This window comes from Choloepus didactylus, chromosome 2 (genome assembly GCF_015220235.1).
Source record: "Choloepus didactylus isolate mChoDid1 chromosome 2, mChoDid1.pri, whole genome shotgun sequence".
Taxonomy (NCBI): domain Eukaryota; kingdom Metazoa; phylum Chordata; class Mammalia; order Pilosa; family Megalonychidae; genus Choloepus; species Choloepus didactylus.
The window spans coordinates 195,977,491-195,997,129 of NC_051308.1; the positions used below are offsets into that span (position 1 = coordinate 195,977,491).

The 19,639-nt window shown below is 36.3% G+C and overlaps 1 protein-coding gene across 3 annotated transcripts in view; it reads left to right on the top strand.

The window, feature by feature from the left end:
• The window catches only part of EPS15 (epidermal growth factor receptor pathway substrate 15), a 209,658-nt gene that overhangs the window by 20,715 nt on the left and 169,304 nt on the right, over window positions 1-19,639 (top strand). For all 3 annotated transcript variants that reach the window (XM_037827251.1, XM_037827249.1, XM_037827250.1), the window contains exons 2-4: window positions 14,471-14,512; window positions 18,355-18,444; window positions 19,342-19,389. In XM_037827251.1, coding sequence (XP_037683179.1) covers window positions 14,471-14,512; window positions 18,355-18,444; window positions 19,342-19,389 — 180 coding nt within the window. The remainder of the gene's footprint in view (window positions 1-14,470; window positions 14,513-18,354; window positions 18,445-19,341; window positions 19,390-19,639) is intronic.

Sequence of the window (19,639 nt, forward strand, 5' to 3'; positions counted from 1 at the left end):
TTTTATACCCATTGTTTTTCGTAGTATCTAGCTTGTACCATCTTTGAAATTCTTTTGTTTACTCTATTTAAAGTTCCTTTGATCGTTAATATCTGCTAGTATCCAAAGCAAATGTATTCTTAGATCCAGATTTTTAAAACTTTCTTTGGAAGACTGTATTTATAGCATATTTAGATCTTGATCTACTAATGATGTTATCAATTTATAATGGTTTGTTATGGATTTAGCATGTTGGCAGAAAGAAGCATTACAACTTGTTATATCTATAAGGCTTTTTACTTGTCTTATTTACCTCTTACTAGAATAGAATAGAATGGATGTAAACTCTTTTGAGGGCAGGAGTCCAATCTGATTTTTGTAACCTTAGACACCTAAACCTAGTTTCTGCACCTAGAAGGCATCCAGTACATGCTTATTTAATTATTAAATGAGTTGTGAATAACAGCGTTTTCAGGAGAGCTGAGGGTTAATACTGTGCATTCTGTAAGGAAACAGCTCAGATGGCACTTGCGTTTCCTTGTGCCCCTCTTCCCCTTAACCCCCAAAGTGAGGACTGCTCAAGTGACTGGCCTTTTTCCACTCTCCTACTCCTCCACGCCAGCTTCAGAGTTGTTTTCCTTTCTAAAGTTTCTTTATTACTGACTTTCTCTTGACTCTTCAAATAGCTTCTGTCTGATTGTCAGTTTGGATTGCCTTGATCACTGTTGCTCTTTTCTATTTTTCATTCTTATCTTCTGTTTACTATTAATTTTCACTCAGTTTTCCTTTGCATTGTGAAATACACAAGTCTTGTTTAGAGTTTAGACATCATAAGCCTATCAAAAGGTTTTAGTTTCTTACACTGCAGACTATTCACATTGTGTAAGCACGTGTATAAAAGCTTAGGCTTTTATTCCCGTGGTGCTTTGACCTTAGGAGTTGCTATTCCACCATTAAAGGGTTGGCAGTGGTGGTGGTTGTGAGAAAGAAGTTGAGAATATGTAGAGACTAGTCCTCTTTCTGGTTTCTGAGCTCTCTTCAAATTGGACTTCTAGAATGCTGAATTCTAAATAGTTGGATTTTTGTATGTTAATATGTCAAAAATAGTTATAGGAAAAATTACCCAGAAAATTGTGTGCAAATAACATTTATTGTTTATGTCCAGTAATACTGGACTGTTATTCATTTTCTTAAATTTTTAGAGAGAGCAAATTTAAAAAGATTTTGAGTGGTTAGCATCTCTTCTTCAACACAACCTTTTTGTAGGAAGTCGCAAAAAAGTAATATAGAGAGGTCCCATGTATTCAATATCCAGTTTCCCCTAATGGTAACATCTTTTATAATTATAATACAATATCAAAACCAGGAAATTGGCCACATACCTTATTCAGATTTCACCAGTTTTACAGATACTCATTTGTGTGTGCATATATGTATTTCCATGCAGTTTTATCACATGTATGGATTCATGTAACTACAACCACAGTCAAGATGAAGAACTGTTCCATCACTACAGATACCTCATGCTACTCCTATCATATTCATTCCCTCCATCATTTTATTAATTTATTCACTGGTTACTTTTTATATCATTTGACTTTTTGATTAACCAAGTAAAAAAGATTGGCATTATGTCTTAGGACTGTGTCTCTATTTTTACCAGTTTCCGTATTGTACTACAAGCATTTATAATAAGCCTAATACCATTTAAAGTTTCTGTTCATTTTGTGTACTATACAATCTTAGTATCTCAAAATTCTATAATCCACCATTTCCCCTAATACCCCCCCCCCCCAAAATGAAACCAGAAATCCCATATGAAGCAACTCTTGCTTGTAAATTTGTTAACCTGTAAATTTCCCCAATTACTGGGACTTTTATTATTATTTTTTTGCCACCTGATATATTTTGATGTTAAATTACCTTATGCTTTAACTTTTGCTAGATTATATTTTGCTAGCTATAGTAAGAAACAACCCAAAATATCAGTAGTTTACAATAACAAAGATTTATTTATTGCTGACATTATAGGTTCCTTAGGAACTGGATCCTATGGCTTTGCTCTGCAAGTCTTTCATTACAGGATTCAGGCTGAAGGAGCAGTCCCTATTTGTGACATGCTGTTCTCTGGACAAAGAGAAAAGAGCTAGAGCTCTTAAAGCCTCTTCTTGGAACTGGAACTTCTCACATTTCACTGGCCAAATAAGTTGCATGGCCAATCCCCAATAGGGCACCCCCAGAGAGGCACTAAAAGATACATGGCAGCAGGAGGGATGCTAGTACTCTCATAGAGAGGGTAGTGAATGATTGAGAATTAAATACAACTTCTACACCTTAGTATGGTTTATATAATAACTTTTTTTTTTTTTAGTTACTAAGTTTACTACATGGTTAAAAAAAATAAAAATAGCAGATTTTTTTTTTTTTTTTTTGCTTTGTGGCGTTAGGATGTTGATACAAGCCAGAATTACACAAAATCACCGTGGCTTAAACTGTGAGAGAGAAGTTTATGTCTCTCAAGTAACAGTCCAGGCAGGCTAAGTAGTTCAGGGCTGATATGGTAGTTTCACGATGGTGTCAGGGTCCCTGGCCCTTTGTATCTGGTTGCTCTGTTCTCGACGATGCTTTCCAGTCTCTCAGTCTAAGACAGCTCCTTCAGGGTTTGCTACCATATCTGCATTCTAGCCAGCTGGAAGACAGGCTGGAAGGTAGAAGGCGTTCTGCTCTCTATAGGTGTACAACCTGGGAGTTGAACGCATTATTTCCTTTCACATTCTGAAGATCAGAACTGGGATTACAGGGGAGATTGGGAAATGTAGCTTTTTAGCTAGCTGTCCACATGTCCAGGTAAAGATTAGGATTACTGTTACCAAAGAAAGAGAAGAAGAAAGGATATTAGGAGACGACTAGCAGTCTTTGCCCCATCTTTAATTTTAATTAATTTGATCCTCATAAAAGCCATGAAAAATAGTTATTATTAGCACTTTCCAGATAAGGAGACAGGCTTTCCAAGAAATGAAATAAATTGCTGAAGATCATACACCTAGGAGTAGTGGAATGAGCTTTGGATTTAGGCCTATTTGACATCAAATCCTTAGTGCTTTTTGCAAAAGAATATTGGCGTTCTAACATCTCTTATTTGCAAGGACTTGACATTTTTTCAGTAATAAGTAGCTATTGAGTCTTCAGAAGGAATTTTTAACATTTATGAATATTTAGCTCTGTGGCAACTGGTAAGAATATGATACAGCTAATAAATAATTGCTTTTAAATTATGTTAAGATTCAAAATTTGAAAGTTCAGACTTTGATTCTGACAACTGTTTAAACATTTTCTTCAGAAATTAATTTAATTGTGGAAAATTCATGTGCAATTTTGTATACCCATAAAATGTTTGCATTTTTATGTTTTTCCCAAAATTGAAAATAGGTTTATTGTTTTATTCTAATTGTAAAAGACATGCTTGTTATAAAAAAGATTTTCAGAGAATACATAGTATACAGAGATAATCAGATACCATTTTAGCTATGGCTTTCGGTTTTTTTCTCAATGCATTTACTATGTGTGTTATATATATGAGTGGGTTTTTTTTTTTTAACTAATCTACAGCCTGCCCCCACGCCTGAGACACACCAGTAACACTCTTTGATTCTCTTACTTGATGAATGAATTGGCAGTTTGAATGGCTTTTTCCGTTCTCACTTTTAAATGTATTTCATTAGTAATCAGCACAGGGTGTGCTTGAACACTTTAGTGAGCTAATGTTTTCTTCTGTGTGTTTATATAGTAACTAAACGAGCCTATAATGTGATGATTAGTAAGGTAGAGATTGGAGCTCAGGATATCTTACAATGTATGAGTGGTATGAATTCTTTTTCTGGGAACTAAAAATTAAATTGTCTTAAAAAATGAATTCTTCATTATTAAGGGAACTTATTTGCTTTCTCTATCAAAGTATTTATACTCTTGTCTGTAAGTAGGGTGACCATATAATTTTTCATTCAAACTTGGACAATTTTGAGAATAAAAGGGGCACTGAAATATTTAAAATTCTATAAATTCGTTGAAATATTTATTTTTGACAGTCCCTGGTTTTATTACTTTGGTCAGTCAAAAAATAGTTCTAGTCAAAATCTTTTCAAAAGTAAAAATTTTCTAAAACATTTTGTTGTATATTATAACAAAATTAAAAAGTTCTCACAATGGTTATATGAATATTAAAAAACACAAGCAGAGTAATTATTCTTGGTAATAATCATATGTTTTATTCAGTTTCTTAGTCATATCTGCCTCTAATATATCACTAATACTTTTCTGAACAATATAATTTTTCTAATATTGTTTTATTATTTTTAATTTTTTATAACATTTCTGCAGTGTTTTTCAGAGTTGCATTTACTGGTTTGTGGTTGTTAATCTCTTAAGTTGACTCTTCTTTGTAAAAATAATATTTTTAATTGCTAATATACTCTCTATACATGTGCAGGTATACCTTGTTAGGTCAAAAAATATTGCAAAATGGAGAATATTCTTAATTCTAATATGTTTCTTATTGAAAAGTATAAATATTTAAGCCCAAATATTTTCACAGGCATTGTCTCTTTGCCTTTTATTATGACAAATATTGTTTTATTATGACAAATATTGTTATAAGAGCAACCTTGTCACAGTTGTTTCTAAATAGATAATTTTACATTTTCCCAAATTTAGGTGCTATAAAATTATAGACTTTCTATAATTTCAGAATATAAATTTAATTTTACCCAGTACAGACTATAAATTTTCCAGTTAAAAATAGGAACACTCTTGATGGAACTCCTCCTATAATTCATTCCAAAATGTAATTACAGAATTTCAAAACTAAATCATGTTTATCATTTGAGTTCTTAGCCATTTAGTTTGTTCAGCTCTTTCTTTGCTTTTGAGGGATACATTTCAATGCCTGGCAAACTTTGTCAATGATAATTGGTGCTTGTTAAAAGCTAAAAATGCTGAAGGTATTTTTGGTGTTTTATTCATTGACCTTTTTTTTTTTTTTTTAAATTCAATTTTATTGAGATTTTTCAAATACCATACAATCATCCAAAGTGTACAATCAGTTGTTCATGGTACCATTACATAGTTGTGCATTCATCACAATTATTTTTTTCAATTTTTAGAACATTTTCATTACTCTAGAAAACAAATAAAAATAAAAAAGAAAACTCAAATTTTCCCATACCCCTACCCCCCCCCACCATTATTGACTGGTAATATTGGTAAAGTACATTTGTTACTTTTGATGAAAGAATGTTAAGATACTACTAACTGTAGTATGTAGTTTGCAATAGGTATATTTTTTCCCTATATACCCCTCTATTATTAATTTTATAGTTTCATACATTTGTTCTAGTTCATGAAAGAGATTTCTAATATTTGTACAGTTAATCATGGAAATTGCCCACTACAAGATTCACTGTTTTATACATTTCCATATTTTAACCTCCAACTTCCCTTCTGGTGATATATGTGACTGTAAGCTTCCCCATTCCACCACATTCACACACCATTCAGCACTGTTAGTTATTCTTACAATAACATGCTACTGTCACCTCTTTCCATCTCCAAACACTGAAGTTCAACCTAGTCAAACATTCTGCTCATAATAAGCAACCACTCCCCATTCTTTAGCCTCCTTCATATACTGGGAACTTATATTTTATACAATATTTGCCCTTTTGTGTCTGACATTTCACTTCTTTCACTCAATATAATGCCCTCAAGGTTTCTTCATCAACCTGTTTTTTTTTTTGTTGTTTGTTTGTTTTGTTTTTTTTGTTTTTTCATTTTTATTGAGATTGTTCAGATACCATACAATTATCCAAAGTTCCAAAGTGTATAATCACTTGCCCCTGGGTACCCTCATACAGCTGTGCATCCATCACACTTAATTTTTGTTCAATTTTTAGAAACTTTTCATTACTCCAGACAAGAAATAAAGTGAAAGATGAAAAAAGAAAAAAAGAAAAGGAAACTCTAAACCTCCCCTATCCCTTACCAACCCCCCTCAATTGTTGACTCCTAGTATTGATATAGTATGTTTGTTACTGTTTATGAAAAAATGTTGAAATACTACTAACTGTAGTATATAGTTTGTAATAGGTATATAGTTCTTCCCTATATGCCCCTCTATTATTAACTTCTAATTGTATTGTCATACATTTGTTCTGGTTCATGAAGTGATTTCTAGTATTTGTACAGTTGATCATGGACGTCGCCCACCATAGGATTCAGTTTTATATATTTCCGTCTTTTGACCTCCAACTTTCCTTCTGGTGACATATATGACTCTGAGCTTCCCCTTTCCACCTCATTCACACACCATTCGGCGCTGTTAGTTATTCTCACATCTTGCTACCAACACACCTGTTCATTTCCAAACATTTAAGTTCATCCTAATTGAACATTCTGCTCATACTAAGCAAGAGCATCTACATTTCTTCCACAAGGCAGGAGGGAGAGTCAAAGAAGGTAGAGAGGCAAAAGAAAGAGGAAACAAAAAAATGACAGCTAGGAAGCAGCAAAAGGAAAAATAACCTTAAATCAAAGTAGAATAAAGAATCAGACAATACCACCAATGTCAAGTGTCTAACATGCCTCCCCTATCCCCCCCTCTTATCTGCATTCACCTTGGTATATCACCTTTGTTACATTAAAGGAAGCATAATACAATGATTCTATTAGTTACAGTCTCTAGTTTATGCTGATTGCATCCCTCCCCCAATGCCTCCCCATTTTTAACACCTTGCAAGGTTGACATTTCCTTGCTCTCCCTCGTAAAAGAACATATTTGTACATTTTATCACAATTGTTGAATACTCTAGATTTCACCAAGTTACACAGTCCCAGTCGTTATCTTTCCTCCTTTCTTGTGGTGTCTCACATGCTCCCCATCTTTCTCTCTCAACCATATTCATAGTTACCTTTGTTCAGTGTACTTACATTGTTGTGCTACCATCTCCCAAAATTGTGTTCCAAACCACACACTCCTGTCTTCTATCACCCTGTAGTGCTCCCTTTAGTATTTCCTGTAGGGCAGGTGTCTTGTTCACAAAGTCTCTCATTGTCTGTTTGTCAGAAAATATTTTGAGCTCTCCCTCATATTTGAAGGACAGCTTTGCTGGATACAGGATTCTTGGTTGGTGGTTTTTCTCTTTCAGTATCTTAAATATATCACACCATTTCCTTCTTGCCTCCATGGTTTCTGCTGAGAGATCCGCACATAGTCTTGTTAAGCTTCCTTTGTATGTAATGGATTGCTTTTCTCTCGCTGCTTTCAGGATTCTCTCTTTGTCTTTGACATTTGATAATCTGATTATTAAGTGTCTTGGCGTAGGCCTCTTCATATCTCTTCTGTTTGGAGTACGCTGCGCTTCTTGGATCTGTAATTTTATGTCTTTCATAAGAGATGGGAAATTTTCATTAATTATTTCCTCTTTTATTTCTTCTGCCCCCTTTCCCTTCTCTTCTCCTTCTGGGACACCAATGATACGTACATTATTGTACTTTGTTTCATCCTTGAGTTCCCGGAGACGTTGCTCATATTTTTTCATTCTTTTCTCCATCTGCTCCTTTGCGTGTAGGCTTTCAGGTGTTTTGTTCTCCAGTTTCTGAGTGTTTTCTTCTGCCTCTTGAGATCTGCTGTTGTATGTTTCCATTGTGTCTTTCATCTCTTGTGTTGTGCCTTTCATTTCCATAGATTCTGCTAGTAGGTTTTTTGAACTTTTGATTTCTGCCGTATACATGTCCAGTGCTTCCTTTACAGCCTCTATCTCTTTTGCAATATCTTCTCTGAACTTTTTGAATTGATTTAGCATTAGTTGTTTAAATTCCTGTATCTCAGTTGAAGTGTACGTTTGTTCCTTTGACTGGGCCATAACTTTGTTTTTCTTAGTGTAGGTTGTAATTTTCTGTTGTCTAGGCATGGTTTCCTTGGTTATCCAAATCAGGTTTTCCCAGACCAGAACAGGCTCAGGTCCCAGAGGGAAGAAATATTCAGTATCTGGTTTCCCTATGGGTGTGTCTTAGAAAATTGCTCCACCCTTTGATGCCTCAGGTCACTGTGCTTTTGTGCCCAGCAGGTGACGCCTGTTAGCCTATAATTCTTGACTGGTGTGAGGAGGTATGGCCGTGTTCCCCCAGGCTCTGGGGTCTGGTTCTGAATGGAAAGGGCCCCACCCCTTTCCTCCTAGAGAAGACAGACCCCTCAGGTGGAGGTCATTAGCATTTCAATGGTCTCACTCTCTGCTTGTGCTGTCTCCACCCTTCCCGGAGTCACAGCCCTGGAAACTGAAAATGACTGGGGCTTTCTCCACTGAGCCAAAAAAAGAAACAGATAGTCCCCTTCAGACCCAGTCCAAGGCGACCCTCCGGCTCTCCCAGGTCAGTCGTCACCCAAAGCCTCTGTCTGTTTTTTGGGGCTGCGTACCTGTAGTGAGCAGTTCACACTCGCTACTTAAAACCCCAGTTGGAGCTCAGCTGAGCTGTATTCGCTTGCTGGGAGAGAGCTTCTCTCTGGCACCACAGGGCTCTGCAGCTCAGGCTATGGGGGAGGGGGTCTCCCGACCTGGTTCCGCAGGTTTTACTTACAGATTTTATGCTGTGTTCTCGGACATTCCTCCCAATTCAGGTTGGTGTATGATGAATGGATGGTCTCGTTTGTCCCCCCGCAGTTATTCTGGATTATTTACTAGTTGTTTCTGGTTTTCTGTAGTTGTTCCAGGGGGACTGCTTAGCTTCCACTCCTCTCTATGCCGCCATCTTGCCCGAGACCTCATTGACCTTTAAACTTTGATAAAATTTCCACCTGATTTTGAATATAATGCAGCCAAATTTTAGAGGACTTTTTTATTTTAAAAAAGATTCAGTACTGAAGCACTTAGGTTGGATTTACAAATGGTTTTTTAAAGGTTACGACTTCTAAAATCTGATGACAGGTTGCAAGGAGAGCTCACATATTACATGTGGAAGCTTTTTTTAAAATTCAATTCCAGCTTCATTCTCAGAATTTTAATTGTGTGTATAAAAAAAAAAACACTTGTAAATTTTGACAACTGCAGTTAATTTCATTAGCAGTGAAGCCACTAGAGCTCCCATGGTAAATGGGAATAGCCTCAAAGGTTTACGCCAATTGTCTCCTCATCAGTTTTCTGGAGAAATGGAAATTCAGTACTTAATTTTTATTAAATTTGCAATTTCTTCTTTTTAGCTCATTGCTGCTGAAAGAGCTTATTGAATAATACAAAATTATTGCCAAACAATAAAATACGTAGTTATAGATTGTATACCATACAAAAAATAACAGAACCGCAAAAACCACACAAATAGTTTTCAGACTCTTGATTCACATGTATGTCATTTGCAGCTAAACTGTAATGCAATTTCCTACTATCTAGCTTTATAGTGGCCTGGTACATCTTGCAGGCCATTCATTGCACATGCCACTGTATTGGCTGGTATACCAAATAGCCATCAGGGGCAGCAGTGTCGAATACTTCTCTCTTCATCTCCTAAGACCATAAGGAATTAGCTGTCCGTAGTTGATTGTGGCTGAGGATACTTTTCAGTGAGTCTTCTGCACTATCCTTGAAAGGAAGGTGTTAGTTATGTTGCATCTTTAAAGAGTCAGGAAAAGAAAGGTGGAATTATTGTCAGTCCACTTTTGGATTTGATCTCTTGTTATAGTGTTAAAGCATTACCCTTGCATCTTACACAACCTGCTAATACTTTGGCTGGAAACCGGATGTACATAGTAGAGCTGTATTATACCCACCTTGGTTTATTTTAATGTAATAGTTCATTAAAATAGTTCATTTTTAAAAATGAAAAATCCAGGATAAATGATAAACTGGATGGGATGCTGGGACAACAGGTTGTAAACCAAGACAACCAGGGCATATGGGAAGCGGTGTGGTATTGTGAAAGAGCCTGGAGTGGGGCAGACCTGACTCTGCCATTGAAAAGCTTGGACAAATAAATTCTCTCAGTCTAGGTTTCCTCATTTGCAAACTCGGATGATAATATATAGTTCACAAGGATTAAGTGTGGTAGTATTTAAAAGGCACTTGGAATAATGTTTTCTCAATGAATGTTTTTTTTAATCCTGTACTGAACCCATTGAGACTGTAGACCCAAATTTGATGCTTAAAGATTTTTTCTGTTTATCTTTGTATTTTGAACTACTCCATACTCCCACCACCACACGTACACAAACACACACATACATTTAACGAATCTTGTCAAAGCTATTTTATAAACTTTTCTTCAAACCATACCCCTCTTTTCTGCCATTGCCAATGTTCAGCTCCTCATCTGGGGCCATTAAAGTTATTTCCTATATGGCCCCCTACATTCAACCTCTACTTTCCTTCTTCACATATAAATGAGTAGGTAGCTCTTGAATCTCTCCCTTTTTCCATCTGCATTTTCTTTTACTTTACCATGACAGAGGAGGTCCTTCATAAGTTGTCTCCTACAAAATTTAGCACTCTTACCTACCCTACTCTCTTGCCATTCCCAGAACTACTTGTTTTTCTTTTCAAATGCAGCTGAATTTTCTGTTGATTGCATACCTTTGTGTCTCTGTATGGAATCACCCCGCCCTTCCCCCCAACCCTCCCATCTCCCATATTTCAGATTCCTTCTCTAATGTAACCATCATGAAGCCTTCCTGTCCTTCTTTCCTGTTCTGGAACACTCTTATCCATTTATGTACAGATGAACCTGACTCTTCAAGCATTGATACTCCTAGCTGACTTTCAAATGAGGTTTTAAGCCTGTTCATTAGCCGGTGAAAGGAACTCTTTGAACTGTGATGGGAATTAAATGGTGGTGCATTTAATTTACATCACAGTGGCATTTTGGGAGGTTTCCTAAATGGCTGTTTGTTGGGTTGTGCTTTGAAGGTTATTGCCTTTTTGTGTGTAGATTATATTTCACAGTGGGGAGGTGGCCGGGACTGTGGAACTGTGGCCTGTGGCATTCTTTGGGGTTTTCTCTCTATTTGTTGAATTGCACTTGTAAAGTTATCACTTCTATGTGTGTGTATTGTATTCCACAATGGAAAATAAGATTGAAAGAAAAAAATAAAAAGCAGTACGCCTGCTTGCAAACAGTTCAAATCTGATGGCATCAATATATTCTCTTTTTTTCTCAGTAGTTTGTCAATTCATTTGTTTTATTGAAGTGGTTTTTAAGCTGTGTTCATAGGCGCCTTGGATCCTTGAGTAGAGGATGAGTGCTTGGGGCTGTAAGCAGCTCAACTGGCTTTAACCAAAGCATTACATCTTTAATTTGTTTTATTTTGGGTTTCTGGGTAAATTTGTGCTCAAGGAAAAGACTTCCAAGGTAAAAAATAATTTAAAAATATTCTTGTTTTATTTCTTGTCTGCCTGATTCATAGTTACACATGTAGCTACCTTTATTCCTCACCACCCCCCAAAAAAGAAACAAAACCAAATTTCTTTAAATCAAAGGTATTTTATCTTTTTTTTTTTTTTTTTCAACTGTGGAAACATATACAGCCTAAATCTTCCCATTCTGCCCCCTCCCTAGCATTCCATTAGTGGGATTAATCACATTTAGAATGTTGTAATGCTCTTTCCCACCATCCATTACTAGAAATTTCCCTTCACCTCAAACAGCAACCCTACACTCATTTCTTAACTCCCTGTTGCCCCTTCCCCCATTTCTCTTACCCCAAACTCTACTTTTCATCTCTATGGTTATATTCTCTGATAATTTCTTTGTGTTTACTGCGGGGCTTAAAATTAACCTCTTAAATCCATATCAATCTTGTTTTTCTTTGATACCACCTTCACTTCAATAGGACACATAAACTATGTTCCTATACTCCTCCATTCCCCCACCTTTATATAGTTGTCTAAAATTACATATTTTACATTGAGTTCAAAACCACTCATTTGTCATTAGAGTTTGTGTATTTTATATCATGTAGGAAGTAAATAGTGGAGTTACAGTTCAAAAATTATTGACTTCTATTTGTATTCCATTGTGGTTAGAGAATGTGCTTTGACTATATTGTTTTTTTTTTTGTTTTTTTTTTTAATTTCTTAAGGTTTGTTTTATTTCCCAGCTTATGGTCCCCTCTGGAGAAAGATCCGTGATCACTAGAGAAAAATGAGTGTCCTGGTGATTTGGGATGTAAGATACTATATATGTCTGTTAAAATTCTCTATATTTCTTTCTCCTTTCTTTGTTTCTCTGTTGGTAGGGCTCTCTCTAGTATCTGAAGTAGGGCCGGTATTTTATTGGCAAAGTCTCTCAGCATTTGTTTGTGAAAAATTTAAGCTCTCCCTCAAATTTGAAGGAGAGTTTTGCTGGATAAAATATTCTTGGTTGGAAATTTTTCTCTCTCAGAATTTTAAATATGTCATGCCACTGCCTTCTCACCTCCATGGTGGCCGCTGAGTAGTCACAACTTAGTCTTATGTTGTTTCCTTTGTATGTGGTGAATTGCTTTTCTCTTGCTGCTTTCAGAACTTGCTCCTTCTCTTCAGTATGGTATGTGACATTCTGATCAGAATATGTCTTGGGGTGGGTTTATTTGGATTTATTCTATTTGGAGTTCGCTGGGCATTTATGCTTTGTGTATTTATATTGTGTAGAAGGTTTGGGAAGTTTTCCCCAACAATTTCTTTGAATACTCTTTCTAGACCTTTACCCTTCTCTTCCCCTTCTGGGACACCAATGAGTCTTAAGTTTGGATGTTTTGTTTCATCTATCGTATCCCTGAGATCCATTGTGATTTTTTCAATTTTTTTCTCCATTCTTTCTTTTGTTCTTTCATTTTCTGTTCTGTGGACTTCTAGGACACTGAGAGGTTGTTCAGCTTCCTCTAGTCTTGTATTGTGAATATCCAGAGTCTTTTAAATTTGGCCAACAGTTTCTTTTCTTTCCATAAGATCTTCTATTTTTTCATTTACTCTTGCAATGTCTTCTTTATGCTCTTCTAGGGTCTTCTTTATGTCGCTTATATCCTGGGCCATGGTCTTCTTGATGTCCTTTAAATCCTTTGCCATGTTTTCATTCCTCGATTGTAGTTCTTTGAGTAATTTTGCGAGGTACTGTGTCTCTTCTGATATCTTGATTTGTGTATTTGGAGTTGGATTTTCCATATCTTCTGGCTTTATCATATGCATTGAGATTTTCTGTTGTTTTTGGCCTCTTGGCATTTGCTTTGCTTGATAGCATTCTTTCAAGTTGTAAAAAAAAATACCTATCTAATTTTTCAGAAACACAGTTTGGTGGCGTACACTTTCTCTAACTAACCAGCAGATGGCGTCTGTGAGTCACCTATACCCCTCAAGTCAGTTCTCCACCTTGTCCCTGCAGTGTGTGGGGAAATGATTCTTGTGGGGTTCAGTTGGAGAACTCAGTTTGGGTGTGTTGCTGGAGCCATCCGCCCTGAATGTGGGGCGTGTGTACTGGTGGCCAGGGAGGAAGAACATTTTTAATACTGAAATCCCCCAGGTTCCTGGAGATTCAAGGCCGCCGCAAGAGTCTAAGCCTTCATTTCATTTCAGCCCCAGACCCTCTCTCTCGCTGTCCCACAAACCACCGGACTTGGCGTAGTGTTCCTTGGTTCTCTGAGTGGGTCTCCCTGCCCAGCCGCGATCCTCCAGGACCTCTGCCGAGGGAATGCCGTGTTATGTCACCAGTGCGCGCCGTCTCTCAAGGGAAGCCCTGGGCCGCCGGCCCGTGCTGGGGCGCTTTCAGCTTGATGCAAAGATGGCTGAACGGGGCGTCTCAACACCCCCCTCCTCGCACAGTTCCTCCTTCCCAGCTCCGGGACAACTGGTGGGGCTCTGGGCTGTGGGCCTGGCCCTGGGCAGGAGTTTATCTAGCCCTCCGGGAAGCCAGCTGCTGGCCGCGGGGTTTCTTTCTGCTTCCGGCTCTCCCCTCCTTTCCCCCAGCCCCAAGGGTATCTGCAGCGGGCTATCTTCCAGGCCAGACACCGAGAGGCTGGCCCAGCCCCCTCTTGCTGTGTTTTACTGCGTGGTTCCCATTATCGCAGCTGCAGCCGCTCCTGGGTTTTTCCCTTTTTTTTTTTTTTAAAAGAGCCCATCGGTCTCTAAACGCCAAACCCTGGCTTCCCCAGACCGCTGTGCAGCTGCGGGTCTTCCAGCCAGCTTACTCACTCGTTTCAGAATGCAGATTCCCGGTTTCACCAAGTATACGGCCTCCGTGGAACTAGCAGACCTTGTCCAGCTGGCGCTTTGCTGTAACTGGTATTCTGGGTCACTTTCTGGTTTTTATCTAGTGTTTTTCACAGAGGTGTTTTTTTTGCCCTGTCTCACCTAGCCGCCGTCTTAGTTTTCCCCCAGGTATTTTATCTTAATCATTTTTGATTCTCAAATATCTGCTGAAATGAACCTGAATATGTTATTAAAAGTTATTTGAATAGCATGTAATTTCTGTTTATTTATTTTAGTTATCAAGTGGGAATCCTGTATATGAAAAATACTATAGGCAGGTAAGATTTTTTTTCTTTGTTTTTCTCTATGACATAAAATGTACTGACAACTCTTGATTGTATGTATGGAGATTGACAGCCACCTGGACAAATTTGACAAGTCTTATTTTTAACTTAGAGTACTTAATGCTCTTAATAAGCTCTCATAAAAATAAAGGAGAGATAATTAAGCCCAAGCAGTTATCTTAAATATCTGTGTTAAAATTGATGTAACAATAGATATATTCATCCAGATATAAATGTCCAAATTAATTTATAAACCAAATATAATTATTTTTATGATGTTTTTAAGACTTGTTAAAGTATAATTTTCACAAAGTAAAACCATGACTCATAGCAAATATAAAATGAACAGGTGTCAAAGATTTCATTCAACTCACTAATTACTGAGGGAGCAAGTAAGATGTATAAACTAATTCGAATGAGAATATGACCCTTGGTAACCACAAAGAAAATAACTAAAAAGCATACACAGAAGGAAATGAGAAGGGACTCAAAATGGTTTCAACAGAAGATCAAATAAATTCTAAAGTAGGCGGTAATAGGATAATTGAGGGACAAAAAACAAACAAAGCAAAATGACAGAGGAAAGTGCTCCAGTAAATGTAAATCGATTAAATTCTCCAGGCAAAAGGCAGAGATTGGCAGAATGCATAAAAAAGCATGACCCAGCTACAGGCATACCTTGATTTGTTGCACTTCACTTTATTGTGCTTCACAGATATTGCACTTTTTACAGATTGAAAATTTGTGGCAATCCTGCTTTGACCAATTTTGTTAGTGCCATTTTGGGAATAGCATGTGCTCACTTTGTGTCTCTGTGTTACATTTAGGTTAAGGTAGATAGATAGTTTTTTTAGACATAATGCTTTTGCACCCTTGATAGACTACAATATAGTGTAAACATAATTTTTATATGCACTGGGGAACCAAAATATTTGTGTAACTCACTTTATCAAGATACTTGTTTTATTGCGGTGGTCTGGAACCAAACCTGCAATATCTCTGAGGTTTACCTGTATTTATATAGTTTACAAGCGATCCACCTTAAACTCAAAGCCACAAGTAGGTTGAAAGTGAAAGGATGGATAAAAATACTCCATGCAAATAGTAAACAAAAGAGAGCTGGGGTGGCGATACAATATCAGATAAAATAGATATTAAGTTAAATGAGAAAATGAGTTGTAGAGATTTATGTTCTCCACCAGGCAAAATATATTTTCATTGCTGTATATAGGAATCATTCATGTTAGTATTAGGTTTTTTGTTTTTTTCTTTTGTAATTTAACTTCTACCCCTACAGAGTATGAAATAGTCTAGTTAGTAGAAAGTTATTCTAAGATATATACCATAGATCACGTAATCCCCTGAGGTCTAGACAGTCTAATTTGTCCATTTCTAAGTATTGGACCATGTTTTTCTTATGGTCTTTTTACCTTGTGATCATGTTTACAGAAAAGGATAGTCTTGTTATGATTGACTTGGCTCCCTACATAGTGTTAATTAACCATTATAGGCCTCCTTGGGTTTGAGCAACTTGAGAAGCTGCTGTTGAGCAACTTCTAAGACCAGAGAATTAATTTCTGCTTGAAATTTTTAATAAGAAATCTCAGATTGTACATTTTAAAACTTCTGTTATTTGTTCCTCTATCTTGAGGCTAGAATCCAAACCTTAGAAATTCTCCCCACCATATTTCACCTGCAAGTACATATAAATTTGAATGAATTTCTCTCATCTTAAGGTTTCCCGAATTCGCTGAAGTTCCTAGCCTGCTAGTAAGTGACCTTCCTTTACTACCTGTGGTGCTGGGACTTTATAAACCAGGTACCATGCCAGTTTTCCTGGGACGGCTTTGTAGGCATTAGCCCTACATAAAGTCAATCTGTTCCTTAATAGTAGCTTGTTCTATTTGAATAAAAGGGAATCATTTTCAAATATGGCCTTGTTTTGCAGATCAATTTACCCAATTATATCCTGAAAGAAAGGAGAACAAATTGTTGTTATATATAATTATACCCATGAAGTAACTATATTGCCTTGAAATATAAGGGTATTCAGGAGAAATATTTGTTTTTGAATTCTGCAGGGTCAGTGGTAATCGGATATCAATTAAAACTAGTTCATTTTAGTTTACAAAATAAAGTCTACTAAATTGAGGGTTAGAAATAATCAAAAAAGAAAAACAAAGGGCTTCCACATATATCCATTAAAAATACAACATTAAAAAATAATACCAACAATATTCCAACTAAATAACCATAATTAAATCTTCCTTAACAGTTCTTTCAGTCCTATGTAATTAATTCATGTTTTACTGGTCAGCAGTTTGTTTTTATGAAGTACATCTGTTTCTGGACTGCAGAGAGTCCCGGAAATCCTGATAGAGTGTACCAATGTACCACGAATGATGTTGCTCAGAAGCCTTAACTCAAAAATTATTTTTTGAAATGTTAATTCAGAGTATGTGGTATATTCCTTTCCATGAGGCTCTGAGACTGTCTTTCTTTGTTGAAGATACAGATTGTAGCCTGTAGCTTTAGGGCAGAGCTTTTAGGTTAACAGGACAACAGAAACTATTTGTAGATGATAAAGACTAAATGGCTGTGTTTAATTTATTACAGTAACCAAAAGAATGAAGGAGAATAAAATTCTTTATTGAGATACAGTACATAAATACTTCTTAGGAATGTGATTGATACTTCCCCTGAGTACTTCTGTAGTTTGGCTATGCTAAAGGTGGGGATTCCTTTTCCACCCTGGTCAGGGAGTGGGCAAATGAAAGGAGTTCTGGAGAATTCTAGAGGCAGGTTTCCCAACCCTTTCTGTACTTCCCCCAATTTGAAGAATTGGGTAATTCTTTTTTGCTGAATGCCTGATTTATCCACTGTTCTAGCACTTCAAAGAAAGGGTTTCCTTTTTTGCTTTGCTGGGATTGTTCTGTCTGGAAGGCTTTGAAATATATGTTTACAGTAAACTTAATCTTTCAACAGCTACCTCAGAAATATCCTAGTATCATTTTACCTTTTCCATGATTAAAAAAAAAATTACTTTTCACTTACAACTGGAGTTTTTCTTTAGGAAATCTTTTTTTGCTAGTACTGATTTTGTCTTGTCTTACTAATCCCATTTAAAAAACTTAAGTTATTTTTGTTTTAGTTATATTTATTTCTGGTGTATGTAAATTTTCAATGCTTTTCTGTTCTTGATGACCTCATTCTGTCTTAAGGAAAAGTCCCCATTAGTTAAAGTGATGTGTTTCCCTTAGTATGGTTTAGGAACTCAACAGTTTTAAATGTTTCTTTAAGTTTATTGTGGAATCACAGCTGATTTTAAAGCTGATACTGTTTTTATTTTTTTTAAGAGTTGCAGTTTCTTAAAGTAAATATAAAACAGAAGTTAATGCTTTAAAGATGTTGGAATAGGCAGATAACATGTGCATCTGTTTCTTTTTGTTAAAAGACCTCTGAAGGAAATGTTGTGTTTTTTCCCCTATTGCCATTTAAGTTTATTGGATTTAAATGGCAACCAGAGAAGATTCTGGAGTCAGAAGATACGTGTTAATGTTATGACTCTTATTAACTTGCTTTACTTGTCTGAGCTTCAGTTTTCTCATCTGTAATAATGGGCATGAGGGAAAAAAAACACTGTGTAAATTGCCAGTGCTGTCTAGATGTTACTATACTCATATGGCTCTTTACTTATTCTTTGGCCCTTACCAGTCAAAGGATTCCCCTTCTTTCCTTGAAAAACCAGTTCCCAAATCATAGGGATGGAAGGCAGGTAAATGGTGATAATTTTGCCTTTGTGCTTTGTTGTCAACTTATTGTTTATATCTTTTCAGGTTGATACAGGCAATACTGGAAGGGTGTTGGCTTCTGATGCTGCTGCTTTCCTGAAAAAATCAGGGCTTCCAGACTTGATACTTGGAAAGGTAGTATCTGTTTATTATAACTAGATTATAATGAATATTTACTACTGTAGACAAAACTGGATAGCAATTCAGAAAGATAAGCATCAACAAACTTAGATGTTAGAACTGCATCATAGATGCAGTTACAGTAATGGGATGGAGGGAATTTGGGGGTATAGTGATTTACTTTCTTGAAAAGTAAGGTGTTTTTCAAATTTTTAGAAACAAATTACTTTTTAGTAGGATGACATGAGGAAGTAATAGTACATTTGGGTATTTTGGAGAGAAATATTGCTGACTGGAACCTTGCCACCCACTTAAGAGTTGGCTACTTCCTCTATTACAACTGTCTCTTCACTGTGTTCAATGTGGTGAGGAGAGTGGGTGATGGAGGTTTTGAAAAGAGCACACAGAGGTGGAAATCCCCTTCCTTGGCTTGATCTCCTGGTGAATCCTTATACATGATATTTGTGTATGTTCAATATCCTAAAAAATTATAGCTGCTTAATTTAATTATTCACAAATAAATACTAACCATCTCAGTTTGCCTATAGGAAAGAATATCATCTTAATAAGAATCTAAAATCAAGGCTGTATGTTCCAGTAGATAGACCATTGGACTTGGAATTAGATTAGTGAAAAAGGCATTGGATGGAAAGTTAGAACCTGGGTTTCGTTTCTTTCCCTGATGTCTTGAATATTCTTAAGCAAGTAACTTAACCTCATTGGTCCTTAATATCTTGAAGGATTTTGCTGAACGATCTTTAAGATTTCTTTCCACTCTATGGAAATTCTGTGTTTTCAGATCTGATAACCAAATAGTGTGAAGTGATAAACTATAGGGATTTAATCTATTTTAAGGTGATTTTTGTTTAAAATATATATTGATGCTATATATGTATATTTTTTACATTACAGGTTTGGGATTTAGCCGACACAGATGGCAAAGGTATCCTGAACAAACAAGTAAGATTCAAAGATTCATGTGAACATTTTTTGAGTGAGAGTGGCTCTCAAAAGCAAAAATACAAAAATAGCCAGCCTTTTTTTTTTGGTATATTTAGGCTAAGAATTGGTTTTTACCAACATTAGGATTTTTCAAGGGCAAATATTCCCAACCACTGGATAAGAATAAGAAAGTAACTAATTCCCAAAGGTTAGTGTTAGTTTGATGACTAACTAGTCATTAGTTAATCATCAACTAGTGTTAATTTGA